The sequence below is a fragment of the Paroedura picta genome, chromosome 6 (genome assembly GCF_049243985.1).
Source record: "Paroedura picta isolate Pp20150507F chromosome 6, Ppicta_v3.0, whole genome shotgun sequence".
Taxonomy (NCBI): Eukaryota; Metazoa; Chordata; class Lepidosauria; order Squamata; family Gekkonidae; genus Paroedura; species Paroedura picta.
In genome coordinates, this window is record NC_135374.1 from 109,929,324 (window position 1) to 109,950,798 (window position 21,475).

At 43.7% G+C, this 21,475-nt stretch overlaps 1 protein-coding gene across 2 annotated transcripts in view; it reads right to left on the minus strand.

Annotated features, from left to right (window-relative positions):
* The window catches only part of ABCC4 (ATP binding cassette subfamily C member 4 (PEL blood group)), a 197,467-nt gene that overhangs the window by 114,155 nt on the left and 61,837 nt on the right, over positions 1-21,475 (minus strand). For both annotated transcript variants that reach the window (XR_013232181.1, XM_077343893.1), the window contains exons 17-19: positions 20,588-20,625; positions 16,657-16,757; positions 12,412-12,558 (exon numbers count right to left, since the gene is read on the minus strand). Coding sequence is in view for 1 of the 2 variants with exons in the window: in XM_077343893.1 (XP_077200008.1) it covers positions 12,412-12,558; positions 16,657-16,757; positions 20,588-20,625 (286 nt within the window). In the remaining variant the exon portion in view is untranslated. The remainder of the gene's footprint in view (positions 1-12,411; positions 12,559-16,656; positions 16,758-20,587; positions 20,626-21,475) is intronic.

The window sequence follows — 21,475 nt, forward strand, 5'->3', positions numbered from 1 at the left end:
CAGATTTTAATCTTCACTTTTAAAAACAGGAGGCTTAACAGAACCCCTCGTCTCCTCTTTGCTTCTTCTGCTTATTTGCAGAAGAAGTGGTTTGGCTTTTAAGTCTGAGAAACGCCTTTTCAAAAGAAGAAGAAGTCGTCGTCTTTCCCAGGTTCTCCTGAGCATGAAAATGCTTTTCACGACGGTGACATAATCTGCCAGGTGCTTGCAATCTGGCAGAAGCCTAATTAATTTATCCAGATGCTGGAGCACAGATTACCCAGGATCATCTGGGAGAGACTATTCTGTGCAGTGCAAAACAACAACGGCCTATTAATGAAATAACTTTTAATTGTAAGGGTCTTCGGTGTATTCCAACTCACAGCTGCCCAAGCCGCTGTATCCGAGAAGCCGTTGTCTTGTTTATGCAGGGGTGAATTTTTCTCCGTTTCCGGGCGAGCGGAAAAACTAATGCGGCAACAGCCTGCTGATTAATGCTTTGCTTCTGTGGGCATTCCAAGTGAATTGGAAGAAGATTCTCGGCCTTCTCCCGGAACTCAGCATCTGCCCCTCAGCGTTTTCTTAATCAGCCTGCAACTTAAACTGACAAGATGGCATGCCCCCCCGGACCCAGCTCTTGCCCTCCTGGTTGCTGTTTTTCTCAAGTATGGCGGCAAAGAAGGTGACAAGAACTCCCTGAGCCAGAAAGAGTTTAAGGAATTGATCTAGGAGAAGCTGGAATGATTTGGAGATTCTGATCTGGATCGCAATGGAAGAAGAAGAAGAGTTGGTGTTTATACCCTGCTTTACTCTACCAGAAAGAGTCTCAAAACGGCTTACAATTGCCTTCCCTCCTTTTCCCCACAACAGGTGCCCTGTGAGGTAGGTGGGGATGAGAGAGCCCTGATAGTCTTGTTTTGTGAGAACAGCACTATCAGGGTGGTGACGAGCCCAAGGTCACGCAGCCCACTGCATGTGGAGGAGCGGGGAATCAAACCAAGATCGTCAGATTAGAAGCCATCACTCTTAACCACTACACCAAGTAGGTGAACTTCCAGGAATATGTGACTTTTTACGATGCCTTGGCAATGAGGCGCTGAAGGGCCTGGCTTGTTAGGCGGTTTATGGGACGGAGCGATTACAGTGAGAATTTTAGTATGGTTTTAGCCTAAAGCTTGCTTGTTTTGAATCTGTATTCAACATGTTTTATACCCTGATGTAAGCTGCCCCGAGATCGTTTTTGGAGAGGGGCAGCCTAAGAATGTCATAATAAAATAAATAACTAAATAAATAATCATAGGTGAACCCAGCAAAAACAAGGTAGCATGGCCTTGATGAACAGAAGTGCCTCCGTAAGCAGTTTTGTGTCTAATAAATTTTAAAATTGATTTTTATAAAGTTGGCAGGGGGCAAAAAAGTGATGACATATATCAGACATGAGTCCACCAAACATTTCCAAATTCAAATTCCTCAAGGTATGTAAGAAAACTGTTTGTTTAGCTTCCACCTAATAGAATCTTGTCATTTAGCAAGTCTTGTATCCGCAGCTCCCATGGGGGGAAAAATTGCTTTTGGAGACCCAATATAAGTGGTCACGAAAAAGAGACATCCCAAGATTTCAACTGAACAGAAAAAACCTGCTTGTCCACAGTGAAAGGCTACAGCCACAACCCCCCAAAAAAACCCATGCTCAGTTCCTAGCGCACAATGGATTTTTCTCTCCAAGCACACCATTTATCAACTGAGGCTTGAGATACAGTCCAAGCACTGGGCATGGGAGATGGACACCTCATATCCAAGGCATAGATAGGAATCCTGGAATGTTCATACAGAATCTTGCTGAATCACCCCCCCCCCAGCTAGGAAGGCATTATTCAGGGATAGTCAAACTGCGGCCCTCCAGATGTCCATCGACTACAATTCCCATGAGCCCCTGCCAGCTAATGCTACCCCTGTATTATATACTGAGGCACAGATCATAATTTGTGAGCAAACTATAATCTGCATCCTCAAACCCATGGGGGGGTAGGCTATTCCCCCCCACATACACACACAAAAATTTCAAAAATACCCAATATTGGATTGTGAATCTCGCTGCACAGGCGTCGTACTGAATGGTTTGCCACACTTCTTGCTCGTTCCTCGTGTCTGTCTCACCAAAGAAAAAATTTCCTCAAGAAGAAAAAAACATTTTCCGCCCAAGGTGCGGGGAGGAGACAAATACTTTGTAGTTTTTCGATAAGTGCTGAGTGGTAGACAGCTGGGAATATCTGTGTTGTTGTGTTTCCCGGAGCTGTTTTGCCTCTAGGAAAGCTACGGCTCATTTCATTTCAAATTCTTCCTTTCACAGCTGCACCATCACCCGGACTAAGACAATTGGGGGCTCTCCCAAGGGACCCAGAAGGAAGCTGGCCCTTCGTTTCATCAGCCTTCGTCAATTTCACCGCCTTTCTTAGCCCGGCCCCTAAACTCCCACCTCAGCTAACCCAGTGAAAGCTCTCCCAAGGTTTAGAAAATGAAATTGACCAAAGCTTTCGGAGCGGCTGGAAACCCTTTGTCCATTTTGTTTTCCATTAACTGGGTGAGCACTCGCGGTATTAGTTTGGATGGAAGCCCAGCTGGAGACGAGGAACCCGCAGTGAAAGTGACCACACTGGGGGAGGGGGGGCGAGGGACACGACACATTCCTGGTTGTGGAGGGGGACAGGGAACAAGAAAGCCAAAAAATGCCTTCTGGCAGGTACAAAAGCAGCACAGTCGGCTTTAGTGGTGTTTAAAAAGAGCCGCCCCACAAGGATCGAGGTTTCAGTAATCAAGCGTGCGAGATCAGCAGCTACCGGGCCATCTCCCACTCCCGGTGAGCATGCAAAACTGCTCCCGAATCTTTGAGACTCAAACAAAAAAGGGAGGAGGGGCATCTAAATTCAAGTTTTAAACTTCGGATGAATTTCCAACAAAATGTGTAGCGCTCTGATAGACAAACCACAGCAGAAGTTACTCCACAAACGGGAGGTCACCAGTGAACAATATTTCCTCTCCTTTAAAGGCCACCGTCAAATGGCAGCATCTGCTGCCCGGGAGAACATCTTTAGAATTCAATGTGCTTAACGCTCGTCCCATTGTGTCCTTTTCTCTTCGTCGGAATGCACAGATCCAGCTGTGTTCTAATGAAGTCCCATTCCCGCTGGCACCCCACCTTCGTTACCAGACCAGCAGCCCAAATGCTGCTCAAGTCTCCTGCAAAGTGCCTGGGCAGAGGGACCGCTTAGGGTAGAAAAACCAAGTCATCGAGATCATGATGCTTTTGCACTGAGCTGGGAAGCAGGAGCACAGATAGACAAGCAAACGGCTCCCAAGGGAAACTTTTGCCAGTAGCAGAAGCACACCAGCTAACCATTCCTTCCCATTTTACATCTTCCAAAGGCCTTAAACGACATCTATTTTAGTGCCCTCAAGCATACATAACACATGGTGCAGTCTTCAAGGGATTATTCGCCATCTCACTCTGTATCCATAAGGTTGCAGGTCTGAAAGCACATTCCTCTCAGTTAAAATCTCCCCACAAGTACAGGAAAAAAACTCTCTAGCTTTCCTCCGTTGTACGAGCTTGCACATCCATTAATAATGTGATGCAGGAACACGCTCAAACGCAAGGAGTGCACCTGTACCCTTCCTCCTGGCCCAGTTATTCTTATGAGCTTTTATGTAACGGCAAGATTATTGGGTGTTTGTCTCTTCCGAGTGAATTTCAGGACTTTGTTACATGCTGCAAACAACACACGATTGTCACCAATGTTGGCAGCCTTAAGTTGCATTTCTAGTTCCACTTCTCCCATGTCCTGGTGCCATGACATTGGCGGCCAATGAAAAACGGACAACTCAACACGGAGCTGCCATTTTTAGCAGCAGTCCTGCGTCCTTTGCAACACGAAAGTTCAGCCTTCGATAAGTGATCTTTTTTTTTTTAAGTCTTAAGAATAAAGATGAATGTTGACTGTGTTCATAGATAATGAACGCACACAAATCTTTTGTGGAATATGTACCCAACTAAGACCTACTCCTATAGAAATCAGCTATATAAAAAGGCTGCTAACAGAATCTCAAGAGTTCTAATCAGATCGGGTACGTGTGTAAGGAAGGCTATTTAAACTTGTAACAAAAGCTATTATATTATTAGCCATAAAAGAGCAACTCCCATAAAAATAATTCAATACCACGCCCTGATTAAGTCCTTAAGTACACAGAACCTTTGTTCATATGAAGAAAAAAAGATTTGCGGTTTCTCCCTTTAAACCTGTGACAGCCAAACAGGTTTAAGTGCCACATCTCCAACTTCAGCCGAGTAACCCTTCCATGCAAATACTCCCCAAAATCATTTAGAGTGTTTTGTGACTGTCCGGGATCTTTATGATTGATGGAGTCTATTGTGCTTTTCTGTCTTGAAAAGGGATCTCTTTTGTCAGAACTTCTTTGGGGGTTTTTTCTCCAGAGGAAAGAAACAAACAAGCATTTTCTTTGTAATTCTTTTGGCACCAAAACTGACTTATAATAAACAGATTCTCCTGAATAGAAGCCAGGGCCAGGAACACGCACGAAATTAATATAAAGCTAAAGGAAAGCCTCGGCTACCGATAAATTTATCCCAAAAAAAAACAAGCACAGCAGGAGTGCAAAGAGGATCGGCTATCCAGGCCTCCGCCACGTTAATTCATACCTCTTTGCACTCTTTTTATTCCTGTGTTGTTTAAGAAACCAAAATATAACAAGTTCCTTCCCCCCCCACCACCGCAAAAAAAAAAAAAAAGGAATACCTCAGCAATTCACTCCACACAGACATTACACTCAAACCTGATGGCATAACGCCAGACCGTTTATGCCGATGATGAATGACACAACCAGCGAAATATTTTAACACGGAGCGTTGCCTTGTGAATGGCTTGTACGATCTGGAATGAAAATACTACCTGCTATAAAAATCAAAGGCCTTCAGACTAGTCTCTCTTGTTCAAACATGCTACCAGTTCAGCAGAAATCGCTTGTGTGAACAAGAAGAGATTAATGAACGCTACCGAGGGCTGTCTCGCCATTCCGCTGATAGGAACGGTAATTTAAAACCGCTCGGCTATCGGCGTGCTAATTTTCAGCGCACCGAAAACAGCGTGCTTGCTTGCTAAATATGCCGGCGTAGGTTTGAGACCACTGGTCTTGGGGGCCGCTTCCACTTCATCTCCCCCCACCCCCTTCTTCCCCTCATAAACACAATCACGGTTTCACAAACACACTTTAGGTCACAAATCCACGGAAACGTGTTCCACGTGGCTCTGCAGCAGCAGGACTTCCCAACAGATGCTATTACGCTTCAATCGATTCGGGTTTTGGTACGTCCCAAGGAGAATTTTGTCCGATGACAGTTAAGGTTTTTATTCTCAGGCAGCAGCAGGGGACTTAAAAAAGGAAAAAGCAACAGTGTGCATATGCTAAAATCACAACCACTTCCTCTGCATTTATTTGCTTCCCCTACCAGTGTTGAGTGAACACATAAAGCAGCCTTATAATGACTCAAAGTATTGGTCGACCTCAATATCATCGACAATAACTTGAAAGGGCTCTCCGTGAACCCAAGCAAAGATCTTTCTCAGCTAGCCCTGATGCTTGAGGTCTTTTAAAGGGTTGAAAATGAGACATTTTATGTACAAAGCTAATGTTTTACTGTCTCTCTCGCTCTTGCTCTCATCTGTTGGCAGCCTGTTTCCTGATGCACTCCCCCATCAAAATAATGGAAATGAACAATTGCACAAGCTGTTCCGTGTTCGCTTTCTCTCCAATGCCCACGGCACACCGTATTCCCTGTGCAAGGTAAGGCATCAACAAGGTTCACATTCCAATGCAGTGGTCTCTAGCCCATAAGCTAGAGAGCACACTCCTGAACTACATTCCCTCTGACTTCTGTATTTCCGAACTGCTTCCACCCCCAGCCAGGGCTAACAGATGATAAGAAGAAATGACAACTCTCAATTTAAACTTACATCTGTTTATTTGGAAACAAGTCCCACTGAGCTCCGCAGGGTTTACTTCCCAAAGAAGCGTTCTCAGAACTGGGGCTTTAAATTTGTTAGTCAGCGGGAAAACAGGAGGTTACCCCCCAGCACAAATCTTCAAGGAGGCAGGGCAGCTAAGACTAAGAATGGGTGACAAACCCATTTTAACCTGCACGGTAACGGCTGTAAACTGTATTTCCTTGTCACCAAATAAATTGTTTGATGGAATTAGTCATTCTCAACGCTGCCACTAAAAACAGTCAGGAGAAACTATCGCGGCTTCTTGGTTGCAAAGCCAAAAGCGGAATAAAATAGTGTATGCTGCCCTCTTGTGCTAGATTCAAGAAAGTGAGAAGGGGCAGTCGGTCTGCTTCAGACCAACACAGCTACCGGCATGAGTCAAAATACCTGTTACTTTGACCAGTAAGCTGACACATCCTTGATCTATTAAGCAGGGAATGGAAAACTCAAGGAGGGTTCCTGCCAGTATGAATGTAGGGTCAGAATTGGCTGCCAGGGCAAAGGAAAACCTGGGAAGAAATGAACCCTTATGCAAGCTGTGTACAGATGCACTGGATCCAGATGTAGTAGCTCTTGGCTAGGGATGCCAGCCTCCAGGTGGGACCTAGGGATCCTCTGGAATTACTGCTCATCTCCAGATCACAGAGATCAGTTCCCCTAGAGAAAACGGCTGCTTTGGAGGGGGGACTCTGTGGCATTGTGCCCCACACATGGTCAGGGATGGCAGCCTCTAGGTGGAACTCCCTACTTTCTTCCTTTCTATTGGGGCATTCGACAGGAGAGGGAGCAGGGGAAGGGGCTATGGGCTATTAAGAGCCAGACCGCTCTCTCCCCTCCCCACACAAACCTTGGCCCCCTTTCCTTTGCAAGCTCACCCATTTTAGGAAGAACCCCCACCCCAAACTGGCTCTCTGCCTTCAACCATGCTATAGGTCATAGGCAGGAGAGGAAGCAAGGGGACGGGCTATGGGCAGTTAAGACCCAGCCTTGTGTTTTTCTGTCTGTCTCTCTCCCTGACCCACCAGTCACCAGCCCTCTTCCCTTCACAAAGTTCACCAGTTTTATACAGAACCCCCCCACACCACCACCACCACTGGCTATCTGTCTTCTTCCATGCTATCAGGGTATGCAGCAGAAGCAGGGGGAAGGGATATGGCTATTGAGCCAGCCTCCTGTCACTCTCTTCTCTTCCCCCCACCCCCGACCAGCCACTTTCCCCACACAGACCCTGGATCCCTTTACTTCGCAAAGTTTACAGTTTTAGGCAGAAAAACAGAACCTCCCAATAGTGCTGCAGAAAAGGAACGTTTTCCAAGGAGCATAATTACTAACAAGCAGGCTTGAGGACTGTGGGTGGGAGATAGATAGTAGGCAGTTTAAGTTGGGAATAATTATGCAGGTTCCACCTCCTCCCTGCCGGGAAAACCATCAGCTGACTAAACCACTCATGCTTGAGGGGAAGGGGGAACAAGGGAAATGGCCAGTTCCCAAGCCTAGCTAGGGCAGCAGGAGAAATGCCAGGGACCTCTTCCAACACCTACCCACAGGCAGACCCCCAGTTGGGAAACACTGGCCTAAAGCATCCAGAAGTATTTGTCCAGCTGCTGCTTCAAGAGCACCAGTGAGGCAGAACTCACCACCTCCTTAGGCAGCCGATTCCACTGCTCAACTACTCTGCCTGTCAAAAAATGTTTCCTGAAATCTAGCCAGTACCATTCTACCCATAGTTTAAACCCATTACTGGGGATCCTATACTCTGCTGCCAACAGGAACTGCTCCCTGCCCTCCTCCAAATGATGACCTTTCAAATACTTAAAGAGATTAATTCTTAAAGGATATGCTGTTAAATACGTACAGAGTATGCTCAGTGCACACTAAACCTTTGTCCACAGCTAACTTTTTTAACCCCTGAAAGGCCTTGAGAAACCCCAGAAGTGGTGCGATTGTGAAAAACATGGTTGGAAGGGTAGCTGCGTACATGCCCACTTGGGGCCCCTCCCCTTCCCACCCCTCCAGGCCCATCACTGGCCATTTTGGGAGGGGTGGGTTGGTCGGCATGACCAAATATGGTCAATATCACCCAATAAAGGTTTAACACATTTCAAAAATATATTAAAAATTAATTAACTCCCATCCATTCAAGAAACCCTTCCAGGGTTTCACAAGACCCAGGTTGAGAAAGCCTGACTTAGATGTTCTTACCCCTTAAAGTAGGGCCTGGCCTGTCATATTTAGGGTTGCCAATTAGTGTGGGAGGGGGATGCCCTGCCCCTTTAACAGAGGCTTAATGTGTGGAACCCCCTTTTGGACACACACCTTAATGCAGTGAGGGGGGTGTATGTCAGTGAAGCTGAGAATAGAAGAAGAAGAAGAAGAGTTGGTTCTTATATGCCACTTTTCCCTACCCGAAGGAGGCTCAAAGCGGCTTACAGTCGCCTTCCCATTCCTCTCCCCACAACAGACACCCTGTGGGGTGGGTGAGGCTGAGAGAGCGCTGATATCACTGCTCGGTCAGAACAGTTTTATCAGTGCCATGGCGAGCCCAAGGTCACCCAGCTGGCTGCATGTGGGGGAGTGGGGAATCAAACTTGGCTTGCCAGATTAGAAGTCCACACTCCTAACCACTACACCAAACTGGCTCTCATAAGCCGTAAGGGGTCTAAACTCCTAGCAGTCACACAAGGCAGAATGCTCACAGTTGAGATACCAGATTAAGATGCATCCAACCTGTTTGAGTATCAATTGCCATGTCAGCCGAAGAGAATGAACAGTCCCAATGATGATGAGGTGGAGGAATCCTTGAAGGGTAGCTACTAGGCAGCAACAAAAGTAGAAGGTGATACTGGCAGGGGATCTTACATAGACAATGGCAGTGACACTATGACTAACCCTGGTTTGTTCTGTCAAGTCGTTTCCAACTCATGGTGAACAAAGGTTCACCATACAACTCTGCCTGTAGTCATTTCTTTTAACTTTTTGTAAGGGCAATCCACTTATATCTTTCATTCTACCCATCCATCTTCTTCTTGGTCTACTCCTTCTTCTACTTCCATCAATCTTACCAAACAATTATTTTTTCTAACTCTGGCTAGCACTGCGCAGAAGAAGAAAGAACTATGGAATGAAACCACAGATATCATCAAAGAAGAATGCCCCCAAACTATTCCTGTAGCCAAAAATAATAATAATAGTAATAAGGATGAAAGGAAAGTCTTGATGCATGACTGATAAAGCTCTTAAAATTGCTAGAGACTGACAAGTTGCAAAAGAGGTGACATACAGAATCAAAAGCCTTAAATGCAGTTTTCAAGCAATTTTTATGCATAGACAAAATTAATGCAGTGTAAAGAAATAGAAGTGTACAAGATGTAAGAAATCAAAGGGAAATTTAAATCACACTTAGGCATGCTAAAGATCAACATAGAAATACATTAACTGAACAGGACAAAATAAAGAAAAGATGGAAACAATACACTGAAGAACTCTACAAACGAGACAAAAAGATGGCAGATTCATTCAAAGAAGCATCTTTTGAAGAAGAACCTGAAGTTTTCTAATGTGAAGTGATAGCTGCGCTGAGAGCAATAGGTGAAAGCAAACTACCAGGAGTAGATGGGATATCGATATCATTATTCCAAGTAACAGGGACACGGCCATTAAAATCTTAACAAGATTGTGCCAACAAATATGGAAAACAAACCAATGGAGCACAGACTGGAAACACTCAATTTACATCCCAATTCCAAAAAAGGAGACATCAAAGACCGCAGCATTGTTTCTCATGCAAATAAAGCTATGTTGAAAATCTTACAGCAAAGACTGTGACTGTATATGAAACAAAAAATGCCAGGTATTCAAACTGGATTCATAAATTACAGCAAAGCTTTTGAGTGTGCTGATCATAAAAAGCTGTAGTTGGCTTTAAATAAATGTAATAACCTATAATAAAAATAAATAAATAATAAATTTAAAGGAAATGGTCGTGTCACAGCTTCTGATTGTTTTGATGTAAAATCTATACTCTGGGCAACAGGCCACCATTAGAACAGAATATCGAGAAATAGAATGGTTTCCAATTGGAAAAGGTGTCAGATAAGGATCCATTTTCCTCCCTCTCTCTTCAATCTATACGGAGAACATACCATAACAAAAACTGACTAAGCATTAGATGACAGTGGAGTGAAAATTGGTGGAAGGAACGTAAACAATTTGAGAGATGCAGATGACACCATATTATTGGCACAAACAACTATTGATGAAGAGAGCCAGTTTAGTGGTTAGGAATGTGGACTTCTAATCTGGCGAGCCGGGTTTGATTCTGCACTCCCCCACATGCTGCCAGCTGGGTGACCTTGGGCCCCTCACAGCACTGATAAAACTGTACTATCAGGGCTCTCTCAGCCTCACCTACCTCACAGGGTGTCTGTTGTGGGGAGAGGAAAGGGAAGGCAATTGTAAGCCGCTTTGAAACTCCTTCGGGTAGGGAAAAGCAGCATATAAGAACCAACTCTTCTTCTTCTAAAGCAGAAAGTGCCAAAGCAGGATTGCAGAACAACATCAAGAAGACAAAATTAACAGCTACTGGGGAATTACATAACTTTAAGATTGACAATGAAAAAATTGAAATTGCTCAAGTTTTTCTATTCCTTGGCACTATCATCTACCAAAATGGATACTGCACCCAAGAAATCAGAAAGAGATAGAAACTGGGAAGGGCAACCATGAAAGAGCTAAAAAAGATCCTTAAGTGTAAGGATGTATCTCTGATGATCAAGATCAGCTTAATTTATGCCATTCACTACTGTGTACGAGTGTGAAAGTTGGACAATGCAAAAAGCTGACAGGAAGAAAGGTTCCTTTGAAATGCAGTGTTGGAGGAAGAGTTTTTGGGATACAACTGACCACCAAAAAGAGGGGCAGACCACAAAAAAGTTGGTTTGAGACCATATCATGCCTGAACTTTCCATAGAAGCTAAAATGACTAACCCAAGGCTATCTTACTTGGGTCATCATGAGAAAATAAGAGTCACTTATTTCCACATAAGGGTGGAAAAAACAATAATGCTAGGAAAAGTTGAAGGCAACAGGAAAAGACCCCAAAGGAGATGGCTTGATTCCATCCAGAAAGCTACATCCTTCAGTTTACAGGACCTGAGAATGGCTGTTGATGACAGGACATTTTGGAAGTCACTAATTCATCAGGCAGGAAGATAATAACATCCCATTAAGTGACAAGATATTTTTATCTAGGCCAGTTGGCACCCATTAGTATCTTACAATCAGTCTTAAACTTGCATAACATAACAGGGGGTAGAGAATATTTGGTATGGGGTCTGAGCTTCTTCATTCTGGGGCTGGCTGCTAGGTCCCAACAAAAAAATTTCAAGGCTTGCTTTACAATCAGGATAGCATCCCTGTACAGGAAACACAGTAATGACCTCAGGCTATTTTCAGTGGCTACAGTAGTAAGACAACAGAGGAACAAGGGAGAGAACTACAAAGTTACAAAAGACATTATCCTTCGGAATAAATCACAACAGATGTACATACCCCATGAAAGTTCAGAATACAGATAAAAATCTATCATGTCAGTCATCCAGGGAAACTGATGTTGTTTTCCAAAAGTCACAGCAAAAGGAATTTTTTAAACATACAATCATTCTTAGTAGTATTTATAAATAAGAAAGCTGGGTTTGGCTATTGTGACTTCCAATGCAATGCTAAACATCCCATTTTCTTCAGTGGACTTAGAAGGCTGTAACTTCTTGGGACTGTACTATAATGTTTACATTCTACAAGTAACCTAAAAGGGCGTGTGGGGGAGAGTTTATTCCTCTCCCCTTTCTCAAAGATGAAGCAATACAATGAAGGACTATCCTCTACCATCACCCTTCTCACAGCCTGTAAATTTTAAGCGCTATTTCCAATTCTCCCGTCCTATACAACGGATGACATTTCCTGGAACCTGAGAAAAGCGCATGTTCTCAGTGCAAACATAAGCAAGTCAACAAGATGCTTTTCCAAAACAATGTTAAGCTAAAAGCGTTAGATTTATTTAAGGCTGGAGTGGGCATGCTCGTTAAACCTACAAATATTTAGATTGGGAAATTCGGAAGCAAATCCTCAGCACAACGGAAAACCTTTTCATGCAAGACTAATGTGCTGGATCGTCTCTACATCTGCTAGTATGACTTTAGGAGAATTAGCAGAACAAGATGTTTTTCAGGAATCACAAATCAGCTATATTAAACAGGCTTCAAATACATACAAAAAGTATTTCACCATCAAAAGGAAAGGAAAGGAAAGGCTTCTATATCATATAATGTAAATGAACCACCTTTGCTCTTGTTATATAAGAACAACTCCTACTTACCTATAGGGTTTCTGTCAAAAAACAGCACGGGAGCTTTCAAAATAGACTGGAACATTTTGTTGTGCAACGTCTGAGCGGCATTAACCAAAACTTGAAATAAGAGGAGGCACCTCAATATGCTGAACACAATGGTAGCCACGGTCAAACCTGCAAATAAAGAGAATGAAAACATAACCTACAAGATTATGTCTGAGCAGCATTAGCCAAAACTTGAAATAAGAGGAGACACGTCAATATACTAAACATGATGGTAGCAGTCATCAGATTTGTGAAGAGAATGAAAATGTAATCTATTATTTATTTATTTATTTATTTATTTGTTTATTTGTTTATTTATTTATTTATTTATTTATTTATTTATTGCCCACCACTACCAAACAGGCTCGTTGCGGGTTACAAAATGTCCAGTTCAAAAACCCCATTAAAACCCCATTAAAACGGACAGAAAAGTACCGATACAGTAAAACCAACAGTCATAACATGGCGGAAACCCCCAACCCCTACCTCTAGTCTAGAGGGAGAAGAAAGGAGAGACAAAATAATCAAAGTTGGAGCTTGACATTCTACAGAATCAAGCAAGAATTTCTGAGGAGCGGTGTTCTGGATTCTGTCACGTGGGAGGAAAATGGGGGAGAGGATGCAAATGGGAACACTCTTCTCCCGACACAAATCTTCCTGACATAAATTTCCCCCTCCAGGTTCCTGGCTCAAAACACACTCCATTCCCACACATATGGGGCCTGTGAGAAATGGAACTAGCTTCCTCTCCAGGAACTGGGACTGCATTCCTGGATTTAAACTGTGATTCACCATCCCAGCTTCCAGAAGTAAAACTCAGATCCCCATGCAGGTCACAGGAAACTGGAGTTTGCAGCAAACCAGGAATCTTCTACATGGTCCACGTGAGAAGGGAGAAGTGCATCCAAGAGCACAGTAACCAGCTGCGTTCACACACACCTCAGCCCAAGCAGTATGTGAACCCAGGGTATGTCTGTACCAGCCCATTTTTCATACATGCCACTTCTCCACTCTACTGTTCTAAATCCATTAAAGCAGCTCTTGAGACAAGTGCTAAGCCTGGTGATAATTTGCTGTGGCACTTGAGAACAAAATACGTCTATGTTGCCCTTTGAAAGGCAAAACTGAAACGGAGCACGGCAAAAATAAAATAAAATAAAACGAAGCTCAGTTTCTAATCCTTCTGCCCATCCATAAAACGACCGAAGATTTAGTTGGAACACTCTGTTTGGAAAGACAATATCCTCACGCTTACGGCAAAGGGCTTTTTGAGGGCTCAGCTTCGGGTCTGCCTTCCAAAACCCAGAAAAGAGAAAATTAAAACATCCGCGCTCAACCTCTTCCTTCTCCGATAAATTCCATTTTCCCCCTATTGCATCCAATTACCTTAGTCAAGAGACAAGTCTGAGCCTTACTAATCTTTAAACAGTGATTCTGAATCACAGCTGGAAAAGAAAACCATTCCAAGTTATCACTGTTTAATAAAGTTTTAAATGAGGGTGGGGGGAAGGGGGAGGGTCATAATGCAAAAAGCCTCAACACCGTTTCAAACTGAGACTTGGATCCTCCTGTTGCCCAGGCCTTCCCGCCCTTTCTCCTTCCTCAACACTTCCAGATCCTCATGAACGGAAGAGGGAGAAAAGGCAGGCAACATTCAGGACCGAAGAGTCATGAAACATCAATTGCTTTATTACGATCCAAGATCAGCATGCAGACATATCCAAAATGACACAGCTGGCATTCGTACAACAAATGGTAAAACTATTAATATCATATAAAACTATTAATCATATAAAACTGTTAAAAATGTTAATGTCATATAAATCTATACATAAAAACAACAGTCAATTGCCTGGGAGTCAATCAGTTTCTTCCGCCTTATTGAGCGAGCCGCTGTGGAATATTTAGCTACATTAAAGATAATTTCGGTAGAGCTATCAGTCAGGACAAGGCAAGTATAGAAGTGGTCTGTCCTGCCTGGAAATTCATACAATACTGGCAAGATATACTGGATGCAAATATCTTGGTAGAACTGGCAATACAGGAGCACATGATAATTCCTGACTGACGTGGACATAAACAAAAAGCATAAGACTCATGAAACAGAAGATGTTTCTCTTCTGTCCTTCAATCCCCCTGACATCATTTCCTGCCAGCGATGATGGGAATCTGAAATCTTCCCAGCCACCTGATTCAATTGGGAATCTAGATCTGCCAACCTCTGTGTGCCGTTGTTTGGTTGTTGGTTTGTTGTTTGTTGGTTTGTTGTTTATTTGTTGTTTGTTTGTCTGTTGTTGTTTGTTTGTTGTTCGTCTGTTTGTCGTTGTTGTTTGTTGTTTGTCGCTGTTTGTTTGTCGCTGTTTATTTGTTGTTTGTTTGTTGCTTGTTTGTTTGCTGCTTGTTTGTCTTTGTTGTTGTTTATTGTTTGTTTGTTGTTTGTTTGTTGTTTGTCAGTTGTGTCATCATCGTTTGTCTAGTTGTTTGTTTGTTTGTTTGTCGTTTGTGTCATCTGGTTGGTTGTCATCGTCATCTGGTCGTCGTCGTTGTTGTTTGTCGTCTGGTCGGCGGCGGTGGTCGTCGTTTGGTCGTTCGTCGTCGCCGTCGTTCATCGTCTGGTCGTTGTCGTCGTCTGGTCATCGACGTCGTCGTCAGTCGTCATCTGGTCGTCGTCTGTCATCTTCTGGTCGTCGTCGTCGTCGGTCATCGTCTGGTTAGTCGCTGTCGGTCGTCGTCTGGTCATCGGTCGTCTGGTCGTCAGTCGTCCGGTCGTTGTCAGTCTTCGTCTGGTCGTCAGTCGTCGTCTGGTCATCGGTCGTCTGGGCGTCATCTGGGCGTCATTGTCGTCGGTCGTCTGATCGTCGTCGTCTGGTCGTCGTTGTCGTCTGGTCGTCGTCTGGTCGTCGTCATTGGTCGTCGTCTGGTCGCCATCGGTCGTCGTCTGGTCGTCGTCGTATAGTCGTCGTTGTCGTCTGGTCATCGGTTGTCGGTCGTCGTCTGGTGTCGTCGTCGTTCGTTGTCTGGTCGTCGTCTGGTCGTCATCAGTCGTCGGTCGTCGTCTGGTCGTCATTGGTCGTCGTTGTTGGTCGTCATCTGGTCGTCGTCGGTCGTCGTCTGGTCGTCGTCGTCATCTGGTTGTCCTCGTTGTCGTCTGGTCGTCATCATCGGCCGTCATTCGTCGTCTGGTCGGCATCGGTGTCAGTCGTCTGGTTGTCATTGTTGTCGTCGGTCGTCATCTGGTCGGCGTCGTCGGTCGTTGTCTGGTTGCCTGGACGTCGTCTGGTTGTCGTCGTCTGGTTGTCGTCGTCTGGACGTCATCTGGTCGTCGTCGTCTGGTCATCGTCGGTCTTCGGTCGTCGTCTGGTTGTCGTCGGTCGTCGTCAGTCCTCGTCGTCGTCTGGTCGTCGTGGTCTGGCGGCGGCGGCTGCTGCTGTTGTTGTTTAGATTTATTTCCCACCTCTCCCAACAGGCTCGGGAGATCTCCTGCTATTATAGTTGACCTTGAAACCAATTATCCTGGAGAAAATGGCTGCTTTGGAGGGTGGCCTCTATGACATTATACTATGCTGAGGTGCCTGCCCTCCCTAGGCTCCCCCCCCCAAAAAAAATCTCAAGGAACTGCCCAACCTAGAGCTGGCAACCTTACTGGAATGCCCCTGAATACCCCCCATCTCCCTGAGGTTATTCCTCCTGCCTTTGCAATACTTACGGAAGAGAGTATGTTTGTGATGGAGATGAGAGAAATGAATCGCCAGCGGAATTCACCCACCATGGCCTTTAATTTAGCAAGCCCTTGCAAGCCGTAAAGTCAGTATTAAAACATTTTTACCTGCGTTCGCAGATAATATCTCATTAGATAATTGGCAAAAGAAAATTAGGCAGCTTATGATGTTGGAAAAGTTAACAAATAACATTAAAGTAATTCATGGGGAGAAAAGGATTGAGGATTTCAATATAATTTGGCTGGATTTGGCAAATTACTTAAGGAAATTTTCAGACTATACGGTATGTGAACTAGTGTTGTAATGTGTGACTTGGAATTAAGATGAACAGTTGAACTGTAATATATGAAATGGACATTGTCTTCTGGATTCAAATGGATTATGAAGCTACAGAGTTGTGCTGCGGTGAATTTTGTTTTTGGTGGGGCGTTTCTGTTGATATGTCTGTTATTTATTAATTATAATTTTAAAAATAATTAAAAATCATTTAAAAAATAAAACATTTTACCTGTATACATTCCTAAATACCAGTGGAGATCAAGCGTTTTTGTCGCATTCATTTTACTAGTGCCCTCTGTAGTCGTGTTCAACTTTTCTTGCTGGTTTGCCCTGTATAGGGGAGAGAAATCCTTTAAAGTCACGTACAAGAGCAGCTGTGAACCGTAGAAACCTCATTTACTTAACAGCGCCCAGCTAAACCCTTCTGAGAAACTCACAAATCAGGTTGGGTGCTTTGGTGTCTGAAACAGCCGTTCGAGGCCGAAGCAGCCAGCGCCCCCCCCCCCCCCCATGGCGTGTTGCTGGCTGCTTCGGCTTAGAATGGCTGCTTTGGACAGCGAAGCACCCAACCCTCATACCACCTCTCTCCCTTTTGTTTGCCTGCTTCCAACCCTGGCATTTATGGATGACAACTCTTAATATGAAGGCTTCATCATACCTCCAGATTTATCTGTTCTCTTTTAAAAGCCATTTATAAGCCGGCGGTCCCCACAGTATGAGGACCTCCAATCACTTAAGCATGGAAGGCCATTTCAAGTTGCAGGCGACAACAAAGGAAGGGACTAAAGGACCATTCATGCCCAATCATTCTCACTGTTTTAAGTCCAGCCAAATGGCCATCATAAATCTTTAGGCCGTTTCACAAAAGAAACAACAAACCAAAAGAAAAAGCACTTTTTATAAACACAAATGCAAATCTCAGGATTTTATGGCAGCTGCCACATTCCGCCATAGAAAGTCATCGTTGTTGGCTGACCAGGAAATAGGGAAGTCTATTCTTTTGAGGTGGACTTAATGCTCAGATTTCGATTTTCATCAGAGGAAATGACCTGTATTAACAGTCTAATGAATTCATTATTATTCTCCACATTCACATCTATAAATTTACAATGAGGGTAAAACTTCTTTTCAGTCTCATATTATTATGCTTTGTTGTTTTTGACCCACAGGCATGAACTATTGGGAGGTTACAGTTTTATTCTACTGTAGGATTGTATAGACATGATCTTTATTCTTCATCCAACTTGAAGAAAACACTAGAAGGATATAGAAAGGCATCTGTACTCAGACTCGTGTCATATTATCTTGTCCATGTGTTATCCTGCATGCTTCAAAAAATGTGGCAGGTCCAAATGGGTGGTAAAAGGTGCCATCAAGTCTCAGCGACCCCCAAGGGTTGTCAAGGCAACAGACATTCAGAGATTGGTTGTCGTTGCTTGCATCACAGCCCTGGACATCCCTGGTGGTCTCCTATCCAGGAGCGAAAACTACTGGGGGAGCAGCAGGACTGAAGCCCTGCCCCCCAATTTCCTGGAGGGGCAACCTGTTTTGGCTTCAACCAGGATTTCTCAACCAGGGTTTCATTAAACCCTGGTGTTGATTGTCGGTCCTGGAAGGGTTTCCCAAACAGGTGGGAGTTAATTAATTTTAATATTAAAAAAAAAATTTGCTAAACAATTATTTGGTGATATGACCATATATGGTCATGTCAACCTGCCCCCCCAATGGACAATGAGGGGCCTGGAGGGGGTGGGAAGGGGAGGGGCCCGGGGTAGGTATTTACACAGCTGTGCTTCCCAACTAGATTTTGCACAATCATGCCTCTTCTGGGATTTCTCGAAGCCTGAAGAATGTTTCAGGGATTTCTCAATGTTTGAAAAGTTGAGAAAGGCAGACTTAAACTGTGTGATCTCATCCTCTCCACTTGCACAGACACTGCCAATTCGATTTTTCTTTTTCTGAAATTTTGGGACATTTACTTGCAGCATAGGAATGCCCCTCTTCTGTCTTACCTTTTTTTCATTAGGATCTTTGGGAATTCTGTCTAAACCCCCAACCTGTGGGTCATCGAAACAGACAACATACAGAAAATTAAGGTGGTTTTAGTATCCTGGGATTTGTAGTTTTAGGGGGAAAGAAATGAAGGGGGTGGAAATATTTCTGTCTATAGCCATGTGTGTGTGTAGGGGGGGAGGGAAGAGGCCAGAGGACAAATGTTAGGAATTCAGGTGAATTGGAGACCCTGAGACTTGTAGCTTTAGAGAAAAAGAAGATATGGAAATTGCCATTATTTTTGCCTCACTTTCTGTACATGACATGGAGAGGGGAGATAAAGCTGGTTCCCCAAGTACAGAAACTGAAGCAGTTCTGCCCCATAATTTCAGGTCAGGTTATGGAGAAGCCAGTATTTACTCCAGGGCTTTACTGTGAATTCTGAAATGTATCTGAACATTCCTGTCCAGTATCCGATATGCTAGTAGTATAGCTGTTAAGAGTGTTGGTCTAAGACTGAAGACAAGTGAACAAATGAATCCGTGCAGGCTCAATGAACAGTTTACTTAAAGAACCTCCCAACTGGAGAGTACCAAAGTTCCACACAATTTTCCCAACACGATATTCAACAAAAATAAGGAATGCTTCACGAATTTTGTTGAATACTGTGTTGTGAAAATTGTGTTGAATTTTGGTACTCTCCAGTCAGGTGTTTTTTTTTTTCCCAGTAAACTGTTTATTGAGCCTACACGGATTCATTTGTACACTTATTACATTCCATGTACCCCTTTCTATGGCTAAAACTGAAGACACCAGAATTCAAATCCACACTTAATCATGACGCATACTGTGCGACCAAGGGCCAGTGACAGACTCAGCATAAGTTGTGTGGAAAAGAGAGAGGAGGAGAAGGCTTTTGTGCATGAATGAAAGGTTTACTCAAATGGTCTCAGTGAAGAAGTTCATGACAGCTTTCCTCTCAGAATCCTCTTTTTTTGACTCAGAGTCAGACTATTACAAATGGGGGAAAATTTAAACCACATAATTGATTGCTGATGGGATATGGCTTTTGGAAATATGATTAATTTCATATTTAAATCATAGAGATTACTAAGTGTGGGCTCGGGCCAAGTTCAGCACTGGTCCTGTTCCCACCCCCCTCCCCAGGGAGACTGAGACATTTATGGCCCTCCTCACATCCAACTACTAATCAGGGCCAACCCTGTTTAGCATATGAGATCTGATAAAATCAAGCTAGCGTGGGCCATCCAGGTCTGGGCAGATCCATGTTACTCTACGGCAAATAGGTCTAGTAAAATTACACTTTCGTTTCAGTTCATACTTCATTATACACTTCTATCTGCAATTTATATATTCCATATAACTTTCATTTTATAGTCCTTGCTCATTGGATGCTGTGGATGGTCTTGGCTCTGGCCTAGACTGTTTTCTAGAGCAGGGGTAGTCAACCTGTGGTCCTCCAGATGTCCATGGACTACAATTCCCATGAGCCCCTGCCAACTACATCAGCCATGCTGAGGCATTCAGAGAATTGCAAGTGCCACCACCAACAGAAGAGACATGCGAATGGGGAAAGCAACAAGGAGAGGGCAAGGTCTGAAAAACATGGGAAAACCCACACCCTACAATGCACACAGCTCCCGTCCTGCAGCGACTGGTACAGCATGAGTATTGACAGCATGCATGAGTGCAATTCACACACACAATATGTATATTATGTGTGAATTTAAAAAAAATAACACCTTTGAAGGAAGTCTGTTCCACGCGGAGTTCATGTAGGCTCTTTTATGGTCTCCTGAGAATAGACTGGGGTATTTTCCTTTACACAGGTATCTAGATGACTTCACAAATACTGTCCAAGAGGTGCCTGCAATCTTCATTCATATTTCCTATTGGGTTGTGGTCCCTGAGGCTTTTTAAAAGGCTGCTGCTTTTGGTGCATTTTGATGGAACTGTGGCTTGTTTTCTGGGGAAATGCTACTTTCCAGCATGGCACAATGTCACCTTTGTCCCCTTGAATAACAATTCAGTTATCTCAAAGGGTGCTTACTATTTCCCATCTCAATCAGACCAGGCTTTAGACTCTACACTTAAAAATCTCATATTTTACATTTATGAAATAATTTTTTTTAAAAAAAATTACCTACCAGTAAGAAAGCCACCAATCCTGAAGCACATAGGCAACCTAGATTAAAAGAAATTTAAAGAAATATCAGAGAAAAAGGCTGAGGGAAACAAGACATAAGAAAACTAGATTCGAGTCAAGTTAGAGTCTTAGAGGATAACAAGACTTTCGAGAGTCAAAGCTTGCCCATTGAAATATCATGCTGCCGAACGTGACTCCTGCTGTGAAGATATACTTTCAGAGGGTAGGTCTCTTGTTGGCCTCCAAGGTTTTAAGGTAATGATAAAGGTATCCCCTGTGCAAGCACTGGGTCATGTCTGACCCTTGGGGTGATGCCCTCTAGCATTTTCATGGCAAACTCAATACGGGATGGTTTGCCAGTGCCTTCCCCAGTCATTACTGTTTACCCCCCAGCAAGCTGGGTACTCATTTTACCGACCTCAGAAGGATGGAAGGCTGAGTCAACCTTGAGCCGGCTGCTGGGATTGAACTCCCAGCCTCATGGGCAAAGCTTTCAGACTGCATGTCTGCTGCCTTACCACTCTGCACAACAACAGGCTCTCTTCCAAGGTTCTACAGAACTCAAAACTAGCAGTTCTACTGCAGGCCAATATGGCTGCCCTCTGAATCTAGATTTTCTCAGGTATCCTTTATGTCTTTTTGAGAGGGGTTTTGTGTTTTTTTTGAGACATTTGGTTTCTGCACTAACCTCAGGTACCAGGAGGAGGTTCTCTGAAATTTGCCTGAGAGCTGAATACATTGGAGGTGTTCTTAGTTTCGTTTCAGCTTCAAAACTGTTCATTTTTTATTATTATTCATCTAGGTTTCACATTAATAATTTAAAATAATATTTTTAAATTTTTATCCCGCCCTTCCATATTGCTCATGGCAGGTCACAAGATTGAAAACA